At 52.6% G+C, this 13459-nt stretch overlaps 1 protein-coding gene across 1 annotated transcript in view; it reads left to right on the forward strand.

Moving 5' to 3' along the window:
* The window catches only part of LOC104496539 (astrotactin-2), a gene marked incomplete at both ends in the record, with an annotated part of 114229 nt that overhangs the window by 11629 nt on the left and 89141 nt on the right, over positions 1–13459 (forward strand). The window contains one exon of the mRNA XM_010139671.1: positions 10694–10840. Coding sequence (XP_010137973.1) covers positions 10694–10840 — 147 coding nt within the window. The remainder of the gene's footprint in view (positions 1–10693; positions 10841–13459) is intronic.

Below are 13459 nucleotides of genomic sequence, written 5' to 3' on the forward strand. Positions count from 1 at the left end.
TCCTCATTATTGACTCCATGAGATTCTCCAGAAATGATTTTTTCTTGCAACCTCTTCACCATAGGTGTGTGCGCTCCAGGGCTCTGCTTGCTAGGAGGACTGGTTCTCTCCTTTCCCACTCTCCCGGCAGAATTGGGAAGCGTGGGACCCTCTTTGTGTGCCGGCTCTGGTTTGTCGGTGGCTCCTGGCTCTGAGGCTCTCAGTCATAGCACCTTTTACCAGTGCTGAAATCTCCACCCGAGAGAGCTGCCAGTGCTGTAGAGATGCTAATCCACATCCCCAGCTGCCCATTGCGAGTGATACCAAGCTTTGATACTTCCTCAGTTCCTCTCTTCTCCTGAGCAGTGTGAGATGTGTTCAGTCAGGTCCCACTCTGAGTTCCAGCAGAAAATACTAATAGCAACCCCCGCCAACCAGGGAGGCAGAGCCCTGTGCACAAACCTCACTTGCACAGTGCATCGCTCCTGCTCCATCCCTCTTGCTCCAGGGTGGCGATGGTCTCCTGCCCAGCAAAATGTGTTCAGCTCTTGGTCTGCCTTTGCAAGCAGTGCCTGCCCAGTGGCTGCTCGAATAGAGAGAAGGATTGTGGGGAGGAAAGCAGCAGCACTGTAACTCCCTCCGGCCGTGGGTTGATCCCCGAGCTTTGGGCTGCCTGGCTCTGCAAGGGCTCAGCAAGTCCAGTGAGCCCTCTGGCTCGCTGGTGAGGAGAGGAGGGGTGCAAGTAAGCCTCTTCCCCCTCCGTCTGCTTCCCTGGGACGCAGAAATGTTCCCACTCTTTTAAACCCCCTTCTAGGAGAACGTTTCTAAGGGACAAATGAAGAGTAAATGGGTATTGCATTGAGTCTGCAGAGCAGGTGCTGTGCAGCTGCCTGGGTTAGGGGAAACTGAGGCAGGAAAAGTGACGGTGGTATATGGAGACACTGCAGCCCAGCTGTTGTCTGAGTCCCTGGGACCTGTTGAGGGTCCTGTGTCTGAGTCTCTGGGACCTGCTGGGGGTCCCTGCGGCGGCAGGCGAGCTCCTGGGACTGGGGCTGAACTTGCTCCCCCCATCAGGCAGAAAGGTCAGGTACAGTTGCTGGAAACCGGATACAAAATGGAGCGCTGGGTGCAAGCAAAAAGCGATGCTGTTGATAGGGTGATGGTTGGGATGTACTGGAGGGCACCCAGCACAGTGACCCAGCTGGGGTGTCTCACTGGACGTTCTCAGCTGGCTGCTGCTCTTCAGCCAGGCTCTGGCATCTGCTTCAGCCCAAGCTGGACCCCACCCTGAGCCTGCTCTGCCATGCTCAAGGCTGGGATCGCATCACTCCTCTTGGCATCGCCTCTACTGCAGCCTGCTAAGAGATGTTTTCATGCATGGCTTTCATTCAGGTGGTATCTTCCCATTCCAGGAGAGTTCCCCAGCACCCCAGGGCAGGGAGGACATGCTTTTGGGATGCTTCTCGGCTGAGGTCTCCACGAACAAGGCACCTGTCTGGTTCCATAGCACGCAGTGATGGTTTAGACAAATTAGCAGAGTCCAATTATGTACCTTGGATTGGTGTCAGGCGCGTGTGCACACGCATGTGTGTGCCTTGCTGGCTGGCAAAGTCTTCTGAGGGCTGTTAGAGAAATGAGAAGCTGAGCTTTGATCTGCCTCTGTATTTGGTGTTTAAAACAAGGTCTTTTATAAGGGAATATTAGGTATTCGAAGTCTGTTACATATGAGGAAGCTTCGCTTTGATCCTCTCCTGTCTCTGGAGGCAGCAGACTCTTATTATTTCATAGGGAACTAAACGAAATGTAGAATGAAATTTGGTTATGGTTCTGTGCTGTGCTGGTCCCCCTGGCCTCGCTGGGGCTGAGCAAAAGCCGCGGGCTGCGCGTTGCCCCGTCTCTGCCGTGCTCCTCGGGGAATCACCTCCCTGGTCTGCACTGGGTTTGGCTCACGGTGCTGGCAGCCTTCCAGCTGGGGGAGATGTCATCGGGAATCAAATGGGAGATAAAAGGTGATAAAGGAAGCGTGTTGATTTGGGTTGCTTATGGTAGCAAGAGGGAGTAATGAGTCTGTCCATCTTCTGCTGGCTGTCTGTCTCAAAGAGCTTTCTCCCTCCCTGATGGCAGTGGCAGCCCCGTGCCCGTTCCCTCTCTATGTGGTCAGCCAGCCATGCCCTGGCTTTCCTGGGAAGGGGACGCACAGCCATGCACTGCAGGGACAGACAGGTGGGTCAGAGCTGGCGCGCACCAGTTGGGTCATGGCGTATGGAGCCATGCTGCTCACTGCGAGGCCAGGGAGGAGCACCCCAGAGGGGACAACTTGGAGTCCCGTGCAAGCTGGATATCCTCAAATCTCTGCGGGTGAAGATACCTTCACGACACCAGCCTGTCTTTACCTTCCAGAGCACCAGAGTGCACCCACCACCCAGGCTGTACCCGAGCACTGCGCTGCCCCGGGTCGCTGGTGCCGATGACGGACCTTGTTCATTCCCAGCCTGTGGCTTTCAAAAGCTCTGTCACAGATGCTGTTTTCTTCCAGTGAGCAAACAAATGTGGTGCTTTTGCACGACGGCTTTTTTTTTCTTGCAGAGCAAGCAGGCTCCGCACCAGCCCAGAACACCCACGCTTAGCCCCTCTCCATCTCTGTTAGACTCTGTCTGGGCGGGGCAGCTGGGCTGTGGTTGCTCCAGCAGCCTCCTCGGTCCCTACGTCCCTGGTGGCTGTAGGTATGGGGGTGCTCCTGCCCGTGCCCGGGGTACTGAGCTGTGGGAAGCTGGTTGCCAAGCGTGAGCTGGAGAGTGGAGGGGTCCACAATTAAAGCGGTCGGGGAGCCATGGCAGCTGCAGGCTCCCACAATTAAAGCGGTCGTGGAGCCATGGCAGCTGCAGGCTCTTTAACTTCCCTGGACTGTGCTAGAGATAACGGCTTTTACATCTGTTCCTGGAGGCAGCGTGGGTCTCCCTATATATTTATTTATTTTTTGATTGTATCTGATACAGCCTCAGCGAGTAATTGAGTGTTTGAGAGTGAAAAATTATCTCTCCGGCTTGGCCCTTATCTTGACAGCAAAGCAGCACTTTTAATTTAATTTTGTTCAGAGCATGTGGGTAACAAATTCCACTAATCGCTCTGCTGTCGCCCTCCGCATGGTAACGAGCCTCTTGTTTCCCAGGAAGCAGAACACAAACACAGCGCTGGATGCGGGCGGGAGGAGGGCGAGGGTAAGCGCCGGCTGGAAAATGAAGACACGTTTCGGTGCCGTTGCTCGGCGCGCCCGTGACACGATGGATTCATCTGCTGGCTGGAGCAGGGGGAGGGCTGGGAGGCGGCGGAGGGCGGTGGGCGTCGCACGGTGCTTGGCTGTAGGAGAAACTGAGGCACGGAGAGGATATGCCTCAACCCTGGGGAGCTGTTGCAGAACAGAGGATTTTAGTCCCACCCTCTTGGCTCATTTTGCATCTGTTCCAAAAATGAGGGAGGGGAAAGATGGTTTGTCTGGGATTTTTGGAGCTTTTTGCTTTTTCATGTCTGGCTTTGGCGATTGCTGCCCGCAGTCAGTAGCCGGCCTCTGCCTGCGGGGTGTCAAGGAGGGAGCAGGCAGGGCTGGCGTGGGCAGCGTGGTGGAGGACCAGCGGTGATGGGCAGCTGGCTGGGTGCTGGGCCATCTCCCGCTGGGTGCTGAGCCTCCCTGGCAGCCTGGCCCCATTCCCTGCTCCCTCCCTGCCCCTGAAATCAGCTGTCTGGCCAGCCCTTCGCTCGCCGAGCACAATCCTCCCTGGACTGTGACTCAACACAAGCTATTTCATAGATAATGATTACTTTTTTTTCCCTCTTTTTTCCTGTAGGAATAATGTTTTTGTTACGCTGTCTTGAAAATTGCTTTCCCTCCTCCTTAAAATGAAGCCTTCCACTCAGATCTGCCTTTGTGTTTGTATATTGTAAAATTGGGACTCATTTGGAGTTTAAAACAAAAAAAGATCAGGCCTTAATTTCGGGAGAAGCGTTTCCATTGATTTGCACAAGAGAAAATTCCAGTGCAGGCAATCTCTGCCTTTAAATATGTAACTCTTTCTTTAATGTGATTTTATCTTAACCAATTCAGCACCGAGAACATGAAAGCGAAGCTGACTTCATTGATTTTAATTGTCTATGCCCAGAGAAATGCAAAAAATGTATCAGCGTTAGGAGAGCAAATCGGGTTTGCGCAGATTCTTCCTCCTTTGTTGTGCTGGGGGAGGTCTAAGACATGCGGGTGGGAGCACCTGCCCATGGTGACCGGGAGCAAAATTCTTCCTCCTTTGTTGTGCTGGTGGAGGTCTAAGACATGCGGATGGGAGCACCTGCCCATGGTGACCGGGAGCAGGTGACCATGGCTGGCGGTGGTGATCCTGGTGGAGACGGGGCTGGCGGTGGTGACCCTGGTAGTGATGGAGCAAAGACCAGCATCTCAACCTGTGCCACCTTGGTCGTCTCTGTGTCTGCCCTCTGCTCCACTGCCCCTTCCTTGCCCAGCCTTCAGGGCTTTTCCTTTCCCTCCGCTTCCCCCCTTCCTCCTCCAGCTCCTGGTAGAAATTTGCTGGCTGCGAGCTGCAGGCACAGTGTTTTAGAGCAAAGGGAGAGCACCACCAGCAACTGTATAACTAAGAAGTAAATGCATTTATTCAGTACGTGAGGCATTAGAACTCCAGGAGCGTGTAAAAAAACCGAGGCTCAGGCTGCTGGAGGAGCACAAGAGCTTGTCAGGGCAAGCAGCAAGAGCACACATAGCTCAGTCCTGGAAAGCTTGACCTGGCCACGGGGTCTTTCAGCCCAACCCCAACCTCCCGCAGTGGCTGTGCCACCCCTCGGCATCCTTCTCCCCCGACCCATGCCCCAGAGCTGCTTTTTCTGCAGCGACCCGCGTCATACTGCAGGATGCCTCGGCTAGCTGCTAGTGGGTTATTCATAAATGTTAATAGTATTAATCTGATTCAGCCTGCGCTTAGCAAGATCAAATCCTCTGTAAATCCAGAAGCAGCTGATCTCACCCTTCTGCTGCACAATGCAGCTGTCTTCCCTCCTCTTTTCTCCCTTGTCCCTCCTTGTGTGCAGCCTCTCTGCCTTCCTGGAGGTGCGAAGCTTCTCCCTGGCACAGGGGGAGCAACGCATGCAGCTGTCTTCCCTCCTCTTTTCTCCCTTGTCCCTCCTTGTGTGCAGCCTCTCTGCCTTCCTGGAGGTGAGAAGATTCTCCCTGGCACAGGGGGAGCAAAGCTGCCACTTTGGGGCTGATCCCCATGCTGCTGACCCTGGAGATGGGGCTGGAGATAGCCCCGTGCCCAAGCCCTGACCCACGTCCCGGCTGTGGATGTGAGCACCTTCGCTTGGGATTTGTCCACAGCAGCGATGGAGAAGGTGCCTGCTCGTGGAGGGGCTGAGGCCAGGCCTTGTAGAGAGGGCTGCAATGGAATGCCTGCTTGTGCTCTCGCCCCGCTGCTCAGATGCTGCCAGGGGAGTTCATTGCATCAACATCCATCACCTTCAGAGGGAAGTGGCTCAGAGTGGTCCATGAAGGTGTGGTGGAGACAGTGGTGTGGGAGATCTGTGTCTGGCTGGAAGGAGGATGTCCCATCTCATGTATGGTGTGCTGGAGAAAGAGGAACTGTCCTGATGTGGAAGGGGTGGGGAGATGCTGGTGCGGGGCAGGGAGGGGAGATGGGCAGCGCTGCTCCCTGGCACGGGGGTACTCCATGGCAAGAGCCACCTGCTAGCACTGCTGCTCATCTTAACTGGCATTTGATTTGATTTGACATGATCCCTCACTTGTAAAACACCTGGAGATGTTTTGGTGTGTGAGGGTGTCCTGGAAACACTGTAGTACTGTATTAACGAGCCCCTGCTGGAACATAACGAAGGATCATTAGGAGCAGCCAGCTCCTCTGACCTGCCAGTGCTATCGCCGTGTGCTGGGAGCAGCGGAGGGGTGTGGGGGATGCGAGACAGACTGGGGCTCACTCACTACTTGCCGGGGGTGCTGCTTGCCCTGCGCTGGGCACTTCTGTATGCGGCACGGCACGACGGCCGGGGCTGGCGGCTGTGCTGCGCGTTGCTAAGCAGTTCAGGCACTCGCTGTTCTCCTGCTCGGTTTCCCCAGCCCCGTCTTCGTTGGGTGGTAGAAATACATTTTAATATCTGAGTAGCCGCGAAACATTCTGTATTATGCTATTATCGCCGGGGGGGCGGGGAAGATTGCAGAGCACTTGGTGTTTAACACCCACATATGGCTAACACCATGGGCTGTGTGCTGATAAAGATGGGGTAATTAAAGTTTATTTTTTTTATAGACTAATCTCCCAAGCATGTATTTATGAGCCTGATTTAGAAACATCATATTACCAAGAGCGCAGGATGTTCCTGTTGCTTGTAAATCCATACATGTTCTGAACATACCTTTTTTTTCCTTCTTCTTAAATTTAGGCAGCTCTGCCGGTATTAGAAAGAAATGAGCTCAGAGTTTTGGTGGTTTTTTTTTTCCTCCTTTAGGTGGGCAAGGGAAAGCGTACAAAGCAGCGAGTAATTAACTGCACAAGGAAAAGATATTTCAAAGGAGACAGGGTGCATTTGGAGAGGGGCTGTTTGCGGAGCGTTTACACCAGTGGCTTTGAATTTATCTTCATCTTGCAGCAGGTGCAAAAATCTTCAGGGGAACACGGTGCTTTGCAAACTGTTTCTGAGCTGTGTGCAGAGGGACCCGCGTCTTCTCTGGGAGGCCAGAGCTGGGCTAATTGCTGCTGGTGTTTAAGGAGAGAAAAAAAAACCCTCGGTAGGAAAGGTGGTGGTGGCAGGAGCCCACAGTCCTGGCTGCTGTCTTGTCTTGTATTCTAGTCTCATTAAGCTGGCGTTACTGGATCACTAGCAGCAAGCTTCTCGGGTGTGATTCTGCCCTGACACAGAGCAATTGGCCTTTCCTTTCTGCTTTTCTCTCCTTTGCTCTCAAAGGCTGGGGAGAGACATTTGGAAAGAAGTGACTTGTTCTTATTCTTCATCCTTGTGGTGTGTCCTGCCTGCTGCTCCCCCAGACTGCCCCCTCTGGGGTGCCTGTGGGCATCACTTTGTCCCCAAAACAGCCTGGCTGAGCACTCGGGCACCAGCTCAAGCTGTTGCAACCATCCAAAATGCAACAAACATGATTCTTTAAAAATATAGAGAGGTCATCTCAATATGTGAAGGATTTATTAAGCCAGAGAAATCTGGGGAGCAAATTTGTTCTCAGCTGTGCATTGTCACCACCTCCCCCTTGGGCTTTTTTGGACCCCGCAAGACCCAAATGAAGACTTGCATTGGGTGCTGAGGCTCTCAGGAGTCCCATCAACCATCCATGAAGGTCTTGCTTTCCCCGCTAAGCTTCCTTCTCCTGCTAAAGGAGATTGATACCAGCTTGTTTGGTAGAGCCAGGTTTGCAAATCTGCAGTTTAAACACCACCCTGAAAGCCTGGAGGTGACAACAAGAGGAGGGCAAGAGCAGACTTCAGCCAGGCAGAGTTGCGGTCTGGGGCATCGTGGTTTATGTGGTGCTGCTGGAGTTGCTGAGCTGGGTTTGGATCCCCTCCCCAGGCCGAGGGAGGGAGGAATGGATCACTTCATCTCACCTTTTGAACAGGAGCGTGAAGCCCTGGTGAACCTGCCGAGGGGGTTTTGTTAGCAGTGGCTTGCTAGGAATACGTTTGTTTGTGATTCTAGAGGGCTAGCTTGAAGCTATTTCTCTCCAGGTGGGTGTTTAAAGGCAGAACGGGAGTGCTTCTGCTGGAGCAGCAGCAGTGCAAGGAGCAGACAATGGAATGGAAAATGGGAGCCAGGTCCCTTCCTTTAAAGGAGGGAAGGATCTGCTTTCCCAGCAGCCTCCCTTCAAACCTGGCAGCAAACTGGCCGTGAGCAATAAAGAGCTGAGCTGGAAATTCGATTTCTGCTCAAGCAGAAGACCCGTTGCTTTGGTTCAGTTGGTCAAAGCCAATGTCAGGCAGTTCTAGAGGTCAATAATTAGCGCTGTGATGGAAACGAGCAGGGAGCAGGAGGCAGAGTAGCGCGGAAGGTAGTTGTAGGAGATGTGTAGCACATTGTGCCTTTCCTTGGGCAGCCAAGCTCATACACATTGAGCTGTAATGGACTTTTTGCTGTTTCAAGTTCCTGTGTCCTGCTGCTGTTAGTGATGGGGAAAGAAGCCACATGGACCCATGGGGGTTGGGAGCTCCCAGATCCCAGTGGTTCCTCCAGCTCCGCCGCAGCTGCAGGATGGTGAAAGCTGCTGTCGTACCTGTGATTCAAGCTCGCTGTGAGAAGGGGATAATACTTGTCTAACTCATAAGGGATTTGAGATTTAATGTTTCCAAAGCACTTTAAGACCCTGGATTGAAAGGTGATTTATAATGGTAAAATCCAGTGTTCTCTGCTCTATTGTATTCTTGGCTGTGTCCAATTACCCTGATGGAGGCTTTTCTTTTTTTCTTCCTCTTTTTTTTTCTTCTTGCATTCGTGCAGCAACTTTAAGCAAACACAGGGTTTGTGGCAGGCACAGTGTGCCCAGCGAGAGGACGAGCTTGCCTCGCAAGGAGGTGCTAACTTATGCTGATGGTATGAATAAAGATTGGGAAGAAAAAAGACGGATTGCAAGGTGAAGGGCACAGGAGATCGGCGATAGAGCTGTGAAGTAGGGGTGGGAAGGCTCTTTAGATGATGCATATGTAAGGAGAGTAAAAGATGCTTCATAAATAATTTGCACACTCCTGTTGGTCGCAGCGATGGGGCTGTTTTCCAGCAGATCAGCTACTTCTGCTCTGCAAGTGGGGGTTGGAACATCCACTGTGCAGGCTCCATCCTTTGGCAGGGGATGCTTTGGTGGGGGACACTGTCCTGCCTGGAAAACGCAGGTTGTGTCGAGTGGGAGATCCCTGCCCTGGCACCAGCATCTCTAACAGCAGCTTCGGTCAAATGAGAGGGTGTGCAAGTGCTAACTTGCCAGATGCATTTCCCATTCAATTTTCAAACTGATGCTTTTTAAATCCTGCTTTGCTGATGAGATAGTGAGGGCTGGTGAGGCTGGATTGGTTTCCAAAAATAAATATGCGTCCTCGCCTGAATCCTGAGCAAAGACAAGGTCAGGTCTGCCAGGAGCCCCGTCGTCTCAGCCGCACCATACAGACCGTGCAGTGATGGGGGTTAATTGCTGGACTCTGCTTTGCCACGTGCCCCAAGTGTCTTTTAACTGGTGTCCCAAGTACTGGAGAAGGGAACTAGCTGCTCTGAGAGGTGTCTCTTGTTAGCTTTGAGCAAAGCAAAGCACTGGTGTGAGATGGGTGGCCGTGGGGGATGCAGTGCAGTTGGGACAGCCCCCAGGTCCAGAGAGGCTGGATGGGGAGGGACCAGTGGTGCGCCAAGGATGCAGACTCCAGCGCTGCTTCCTCCTCAGGCAGTGGAGACCTGTTGATGGAGTAATGGCGGCCTGGGGACAGTTTCTCCTGGAGGGTGTCTTGTCTGGACACACGGGCACTCCTGGTCTGTGCCCAAGAGCATCTGAATCTCCTGGGGCAGCGAGGTCTCTCCTGATGACTCTATTGCCCAGCTTCACGCCCTTCCCTGCAGAATTCAGGAGTTGCTGTGTCCCATCCGAGTGCTGATTCAGACAGCTTAATGTCGCGCTGCTCCATGAGGGTTTCCCGGTGGATTCGTACCTGCTGCTGCCCTCTCTAGACTTGTGGATGCCTGAGCTCCTAGTTGACTTTAACCCAATGCTTAAAAAAAATCCAAATAAAATTGAAGCCACCAACCAAGCCTGGGCAAGGGTGATGGTCTGAGCGGAGCTGTGGGGCGATGGGATCCCCCCAGCCTCCTGGGATTACTCTGTGGTGCAGGCGTCTCGTAGCCCTGGTGCCAGGCACGTGGCCATCAAGACAAGGGATGGCAGCCTGAGAGTGACCCACATGTGGTGTGGGTGCCTGCTGGGGACTGGGTGCGTGCTTCTGCAGCCGGCTTTCCTGTGTCGGAAAATACTGAACTGCTTTGCGGAAGATGCCATGAGCTTCTGCGTCTGACAAAATAAAACTGTTCTGTAATACCTCCTGTCTGTCAAAAGCGGTTGGCTCTGTAGGCTGCTTTGTTGTTCAGAGAAGTCCCCCTGTGATGACTGAATACTTGTATATATTTGTGTAAATAATTAACACTCATCAGTACTATATAACATCTACAGGTGGAGATTTCTCCTGGTGTTATGGGAAAGCAAACTATGCCGTAGTCCAGGCAGCCCTCAAATTTGGCTGGATTATTTTTTGTGGCTCGGCAACATTTGCCAAATAAGCTGAGGCTGATGAGAAGAGACAGCAGCTTTGCCGGGGGAGCCGAGCAGGTGAACGGCTCTGGGGGGGAAGGGTTCCGAGGCAGAGGGTCTGTATAGGGCTTTGAGCAGGTTTCCTCTCTCCTCGAGGAAAATATAGTCCTCAAGATTCATGTAGCTCAGTGACTGAAACAACAGAAATGTTGAAAATCCAGCCAAAGGTGGTGTGAGGGGGATGATGGGGTTTGCAGACCTCAGGAGCTCTTCCAGTGCTACTGAGCTGACGTCTTTGTTTTCAACGTCTGCCCTTCCCCGGGGCTGGGGCTTTGCTGCATCCGTGCAGGAAGAGGGGGAGGCCGAGCAAGCCCCTGGTACAGCTCTGCCTTTTGGCCACCCACCCCTCTCTCTGCCTTCCAGGTTCGATGAAGAGCCCCGTCAACAAGACCGCGCTGACCCTGATCGCGGTCAGCTCCTGCATCCTGGCCGTGGTGTGCGGCTCCCAGCTCTCCTGCCCGCTGACCGTCAAGGTGACGCTGCACGTACCCGAGCACTTCATCGCGGATGGTAAGACCCTGCGGGGACTCGGACCCTGCTGTCCCTCCGGGTGTGTTGGGACGTGAGGGTCTCTCTGGGAATTGCTCTGGCTGTGTTTAGCTGCAGAGATCCCTCTTCCCAGAGGAGCAAAGTACATCTGTGAGCCCAAAGCTCAAATTTTAATTGTGTCTTTAATTATTATTATTTATTATTACTACTACTACTAATTGTCTGCTGGATATTCCTGTTTAACTCCAAACTCCCTGACGAGCCCTGGAGCCAGCCCAGCCAGCCGTCCTCCTGTCCTGCAGCAGCAAAGCTGCTCGTCCCCGCCCCTTGCAGCAGCGCGAAGTGAAATTGCCAGGGCTTGAGCAAAGGCAGAGATGCTTTGAAAAATTAGATGAGGGCTGCTGTCACTATTTATTGCTTTCTCCAACTGGGCTCGTTGCGTTTGTTGTGTTTCACTGACCTTTTCTCTATAATGTGCAGTGAGCTTCAAGTGCAAGTTTTCGGTAACATGAGGGCAAATTTCATTTTCTTCCGGCAGAAGGGACCCATTATTCAGTCAGTTCCAATTCCTCAGCTCCTGCACTCGTCTTGCTGCTTGGGGCACGCAGAGGGAACACTTTTTCTCTGCAAGAAAAGTGCTGCCTGGAGCTGGTGCATCCCCACTGGCTGGGGTGTCCCAGCGTGGCCAGCTCCTGCACAGCCCCCGCTTTGGGGGCTGGGATGGAGGACAGCTTGTGGGGATTAATATTTTGGGGAGAGGTAGATGGTTAAAGAGGTGCAGCGGCATCGCAGCAGCAGGGGTGATGAAGACCGCCTTAAAACATCACTTTGTGGTGGGGAGGGACTCAACAGTGTGTCTGAAGTGGATTCAGCCCTGCTAAGAGTGGTTTCTTCTTGGTCCGTGATATGCGCCCTCAGGACATTACCCGCGCTGCCGCACTGACAGAGCACGGGCTCTCCCCAGCCCCACCACTCACCCTCGCTGCCCCATTAACCCCACTTCTGTGTCTGCACCGGTGCGTGGCTGGTTGATGCCTCCGTGCTGGTGTGTGAGGCTGCCTCTGCTCCGATCCCCGAGGATGCCCCTGGAAATAACAACCCAGTCTCTGGGTAGGTGGCTATGCCGATGGTCAAAGCTTGGTCCTTACAGGAAAGAGGAGGAGAGCGTCCACTTTGTGGTCTCAGATTGGAGGAACTGAACGCCAGTGGAGTGGTGAAAAAGGTGTAACTTGAAACAAGGGACTTGTCTATGCCTTGACCTGTTTCTAAAAGGCTTTAAAGATTGTCCAGGCTGCACGTACAGACTCTGAAGCTTTCACACATTGTTGTTCTAATTAGCTGGAGAACAGAAGCTCTTTTGCACTTGGGAAGTGAGGTTGCTCCAGTGTTAAACCGTGTCCCTTTGAGATGGGCACTGGCCAGTTTGTCGCTTGGACTGGGAGTTCACAACTGGTTTTGGTGCTTGCTGAAGGTGGTGATGGACCTCGGCATCCAGCTCCCAGCCTGTGGTTCTCACCCCAGGAAGACAGTGTGTCCTCAAAAAAGAAAATAAACCAGAATGCAGCGTGACTCTGTGCCATGCAAGCGAAAAGCTGAGCCAGTGCTTGTCACTGGGAAGGGGTGGCAGTGCAAATTATGCAAATACTGAGAACACTCAAATGGAAATGACAATGAAATACCAATAAAACAGATTAATATCCTTGAAACTGGGGGAAATGGGATGATCTCCAGTCCTGACTTAATGACTTTTCTGAAGAGAAAGTGGCAAGAGGACTGGTAAAGATGGTTTGGAGAAGAATTAAAATGAGCTTTGTAATGAAACTGTAAAATATAATTACAAACTGTGAAAACTTTTGGAATATTTTTATGAGAAACAGTCAAATTCTTCACATAGCAGCAGCCAAGACACTTGGCCGGGGCTATCACTTCTGCTGAAATCTCCCCAGTTTATGCGGCAGCAGAGTCCCTTGCCCAGGAAGAGAAAAGCTTTTCAAGATGTCCCTTCTTTTTGAATAACAACAAATCCCAAGGCAGTGCCCAGCTGGCAGCAAAATATTATAAAACATTTAAAGACATCACAGAACTGAGCCGGGTTGGGAAGTTTTAATGATACCCAGGAAGAACGTGGCTGGCTGTGTTAGCAGAGGCTTGGTACCCGGAGTCTTAGCTGATGGAAAACAGGGGACTTGCTTCTCCCTGATGATCTGCTGGGTGGGTTTAAACCTGCTTTTTGCCTGGATGCAAAAGGGGCTTGGCATGAGCATCCCCCACGTGAGCCAAGCAATGGCAGAGCTGATGTCTTTGACCCAACTGAGCCTGGGAGCTTTGATCAGTCTTAAAACAACTTCTCCTGTGGCGCCCGATGGGTGCATCGTGTCTTCTAAACGTTGCCATGCACTTCACCAGCCTGGTTGCTGGAGCTGCTCTCCTTTGTGTTTGGCGTGATGAGAAGGCAGGGATGGGGCATTCATGGGAGAAGTTCCCGTGCGAGAGAAGGGTGCCCCCTCCTTCCTTTGTGAAATGTGCTGTTTCAGTAGATGCCAGTAGCCAAGGAAAAACCTTAAAGCAGAGCAGCTCCCAGCACCTCTGCAGGAAAAGCCAAACAAAGAGGCTGAAAGAAATCCCTCTTCTAGCAGATGA

Source organism: Buceros rhinoceros, unplaced genomic scaffold, assembly GCF_000710305.1.
Source record: "Buceros rhinoceros silvestris isolate BGI_N320 unplaced genomic scaffold, ASM71030v1 scaffold5717, whole genome shotgun sequence".
In the NCBI taxonomy this organism is placed as follows: Eukaryota; Metazoa; Chordata; class Aves; order Bucerotiformes; family Bucerotidae; genus Buceros; species Buceros rhinoceros.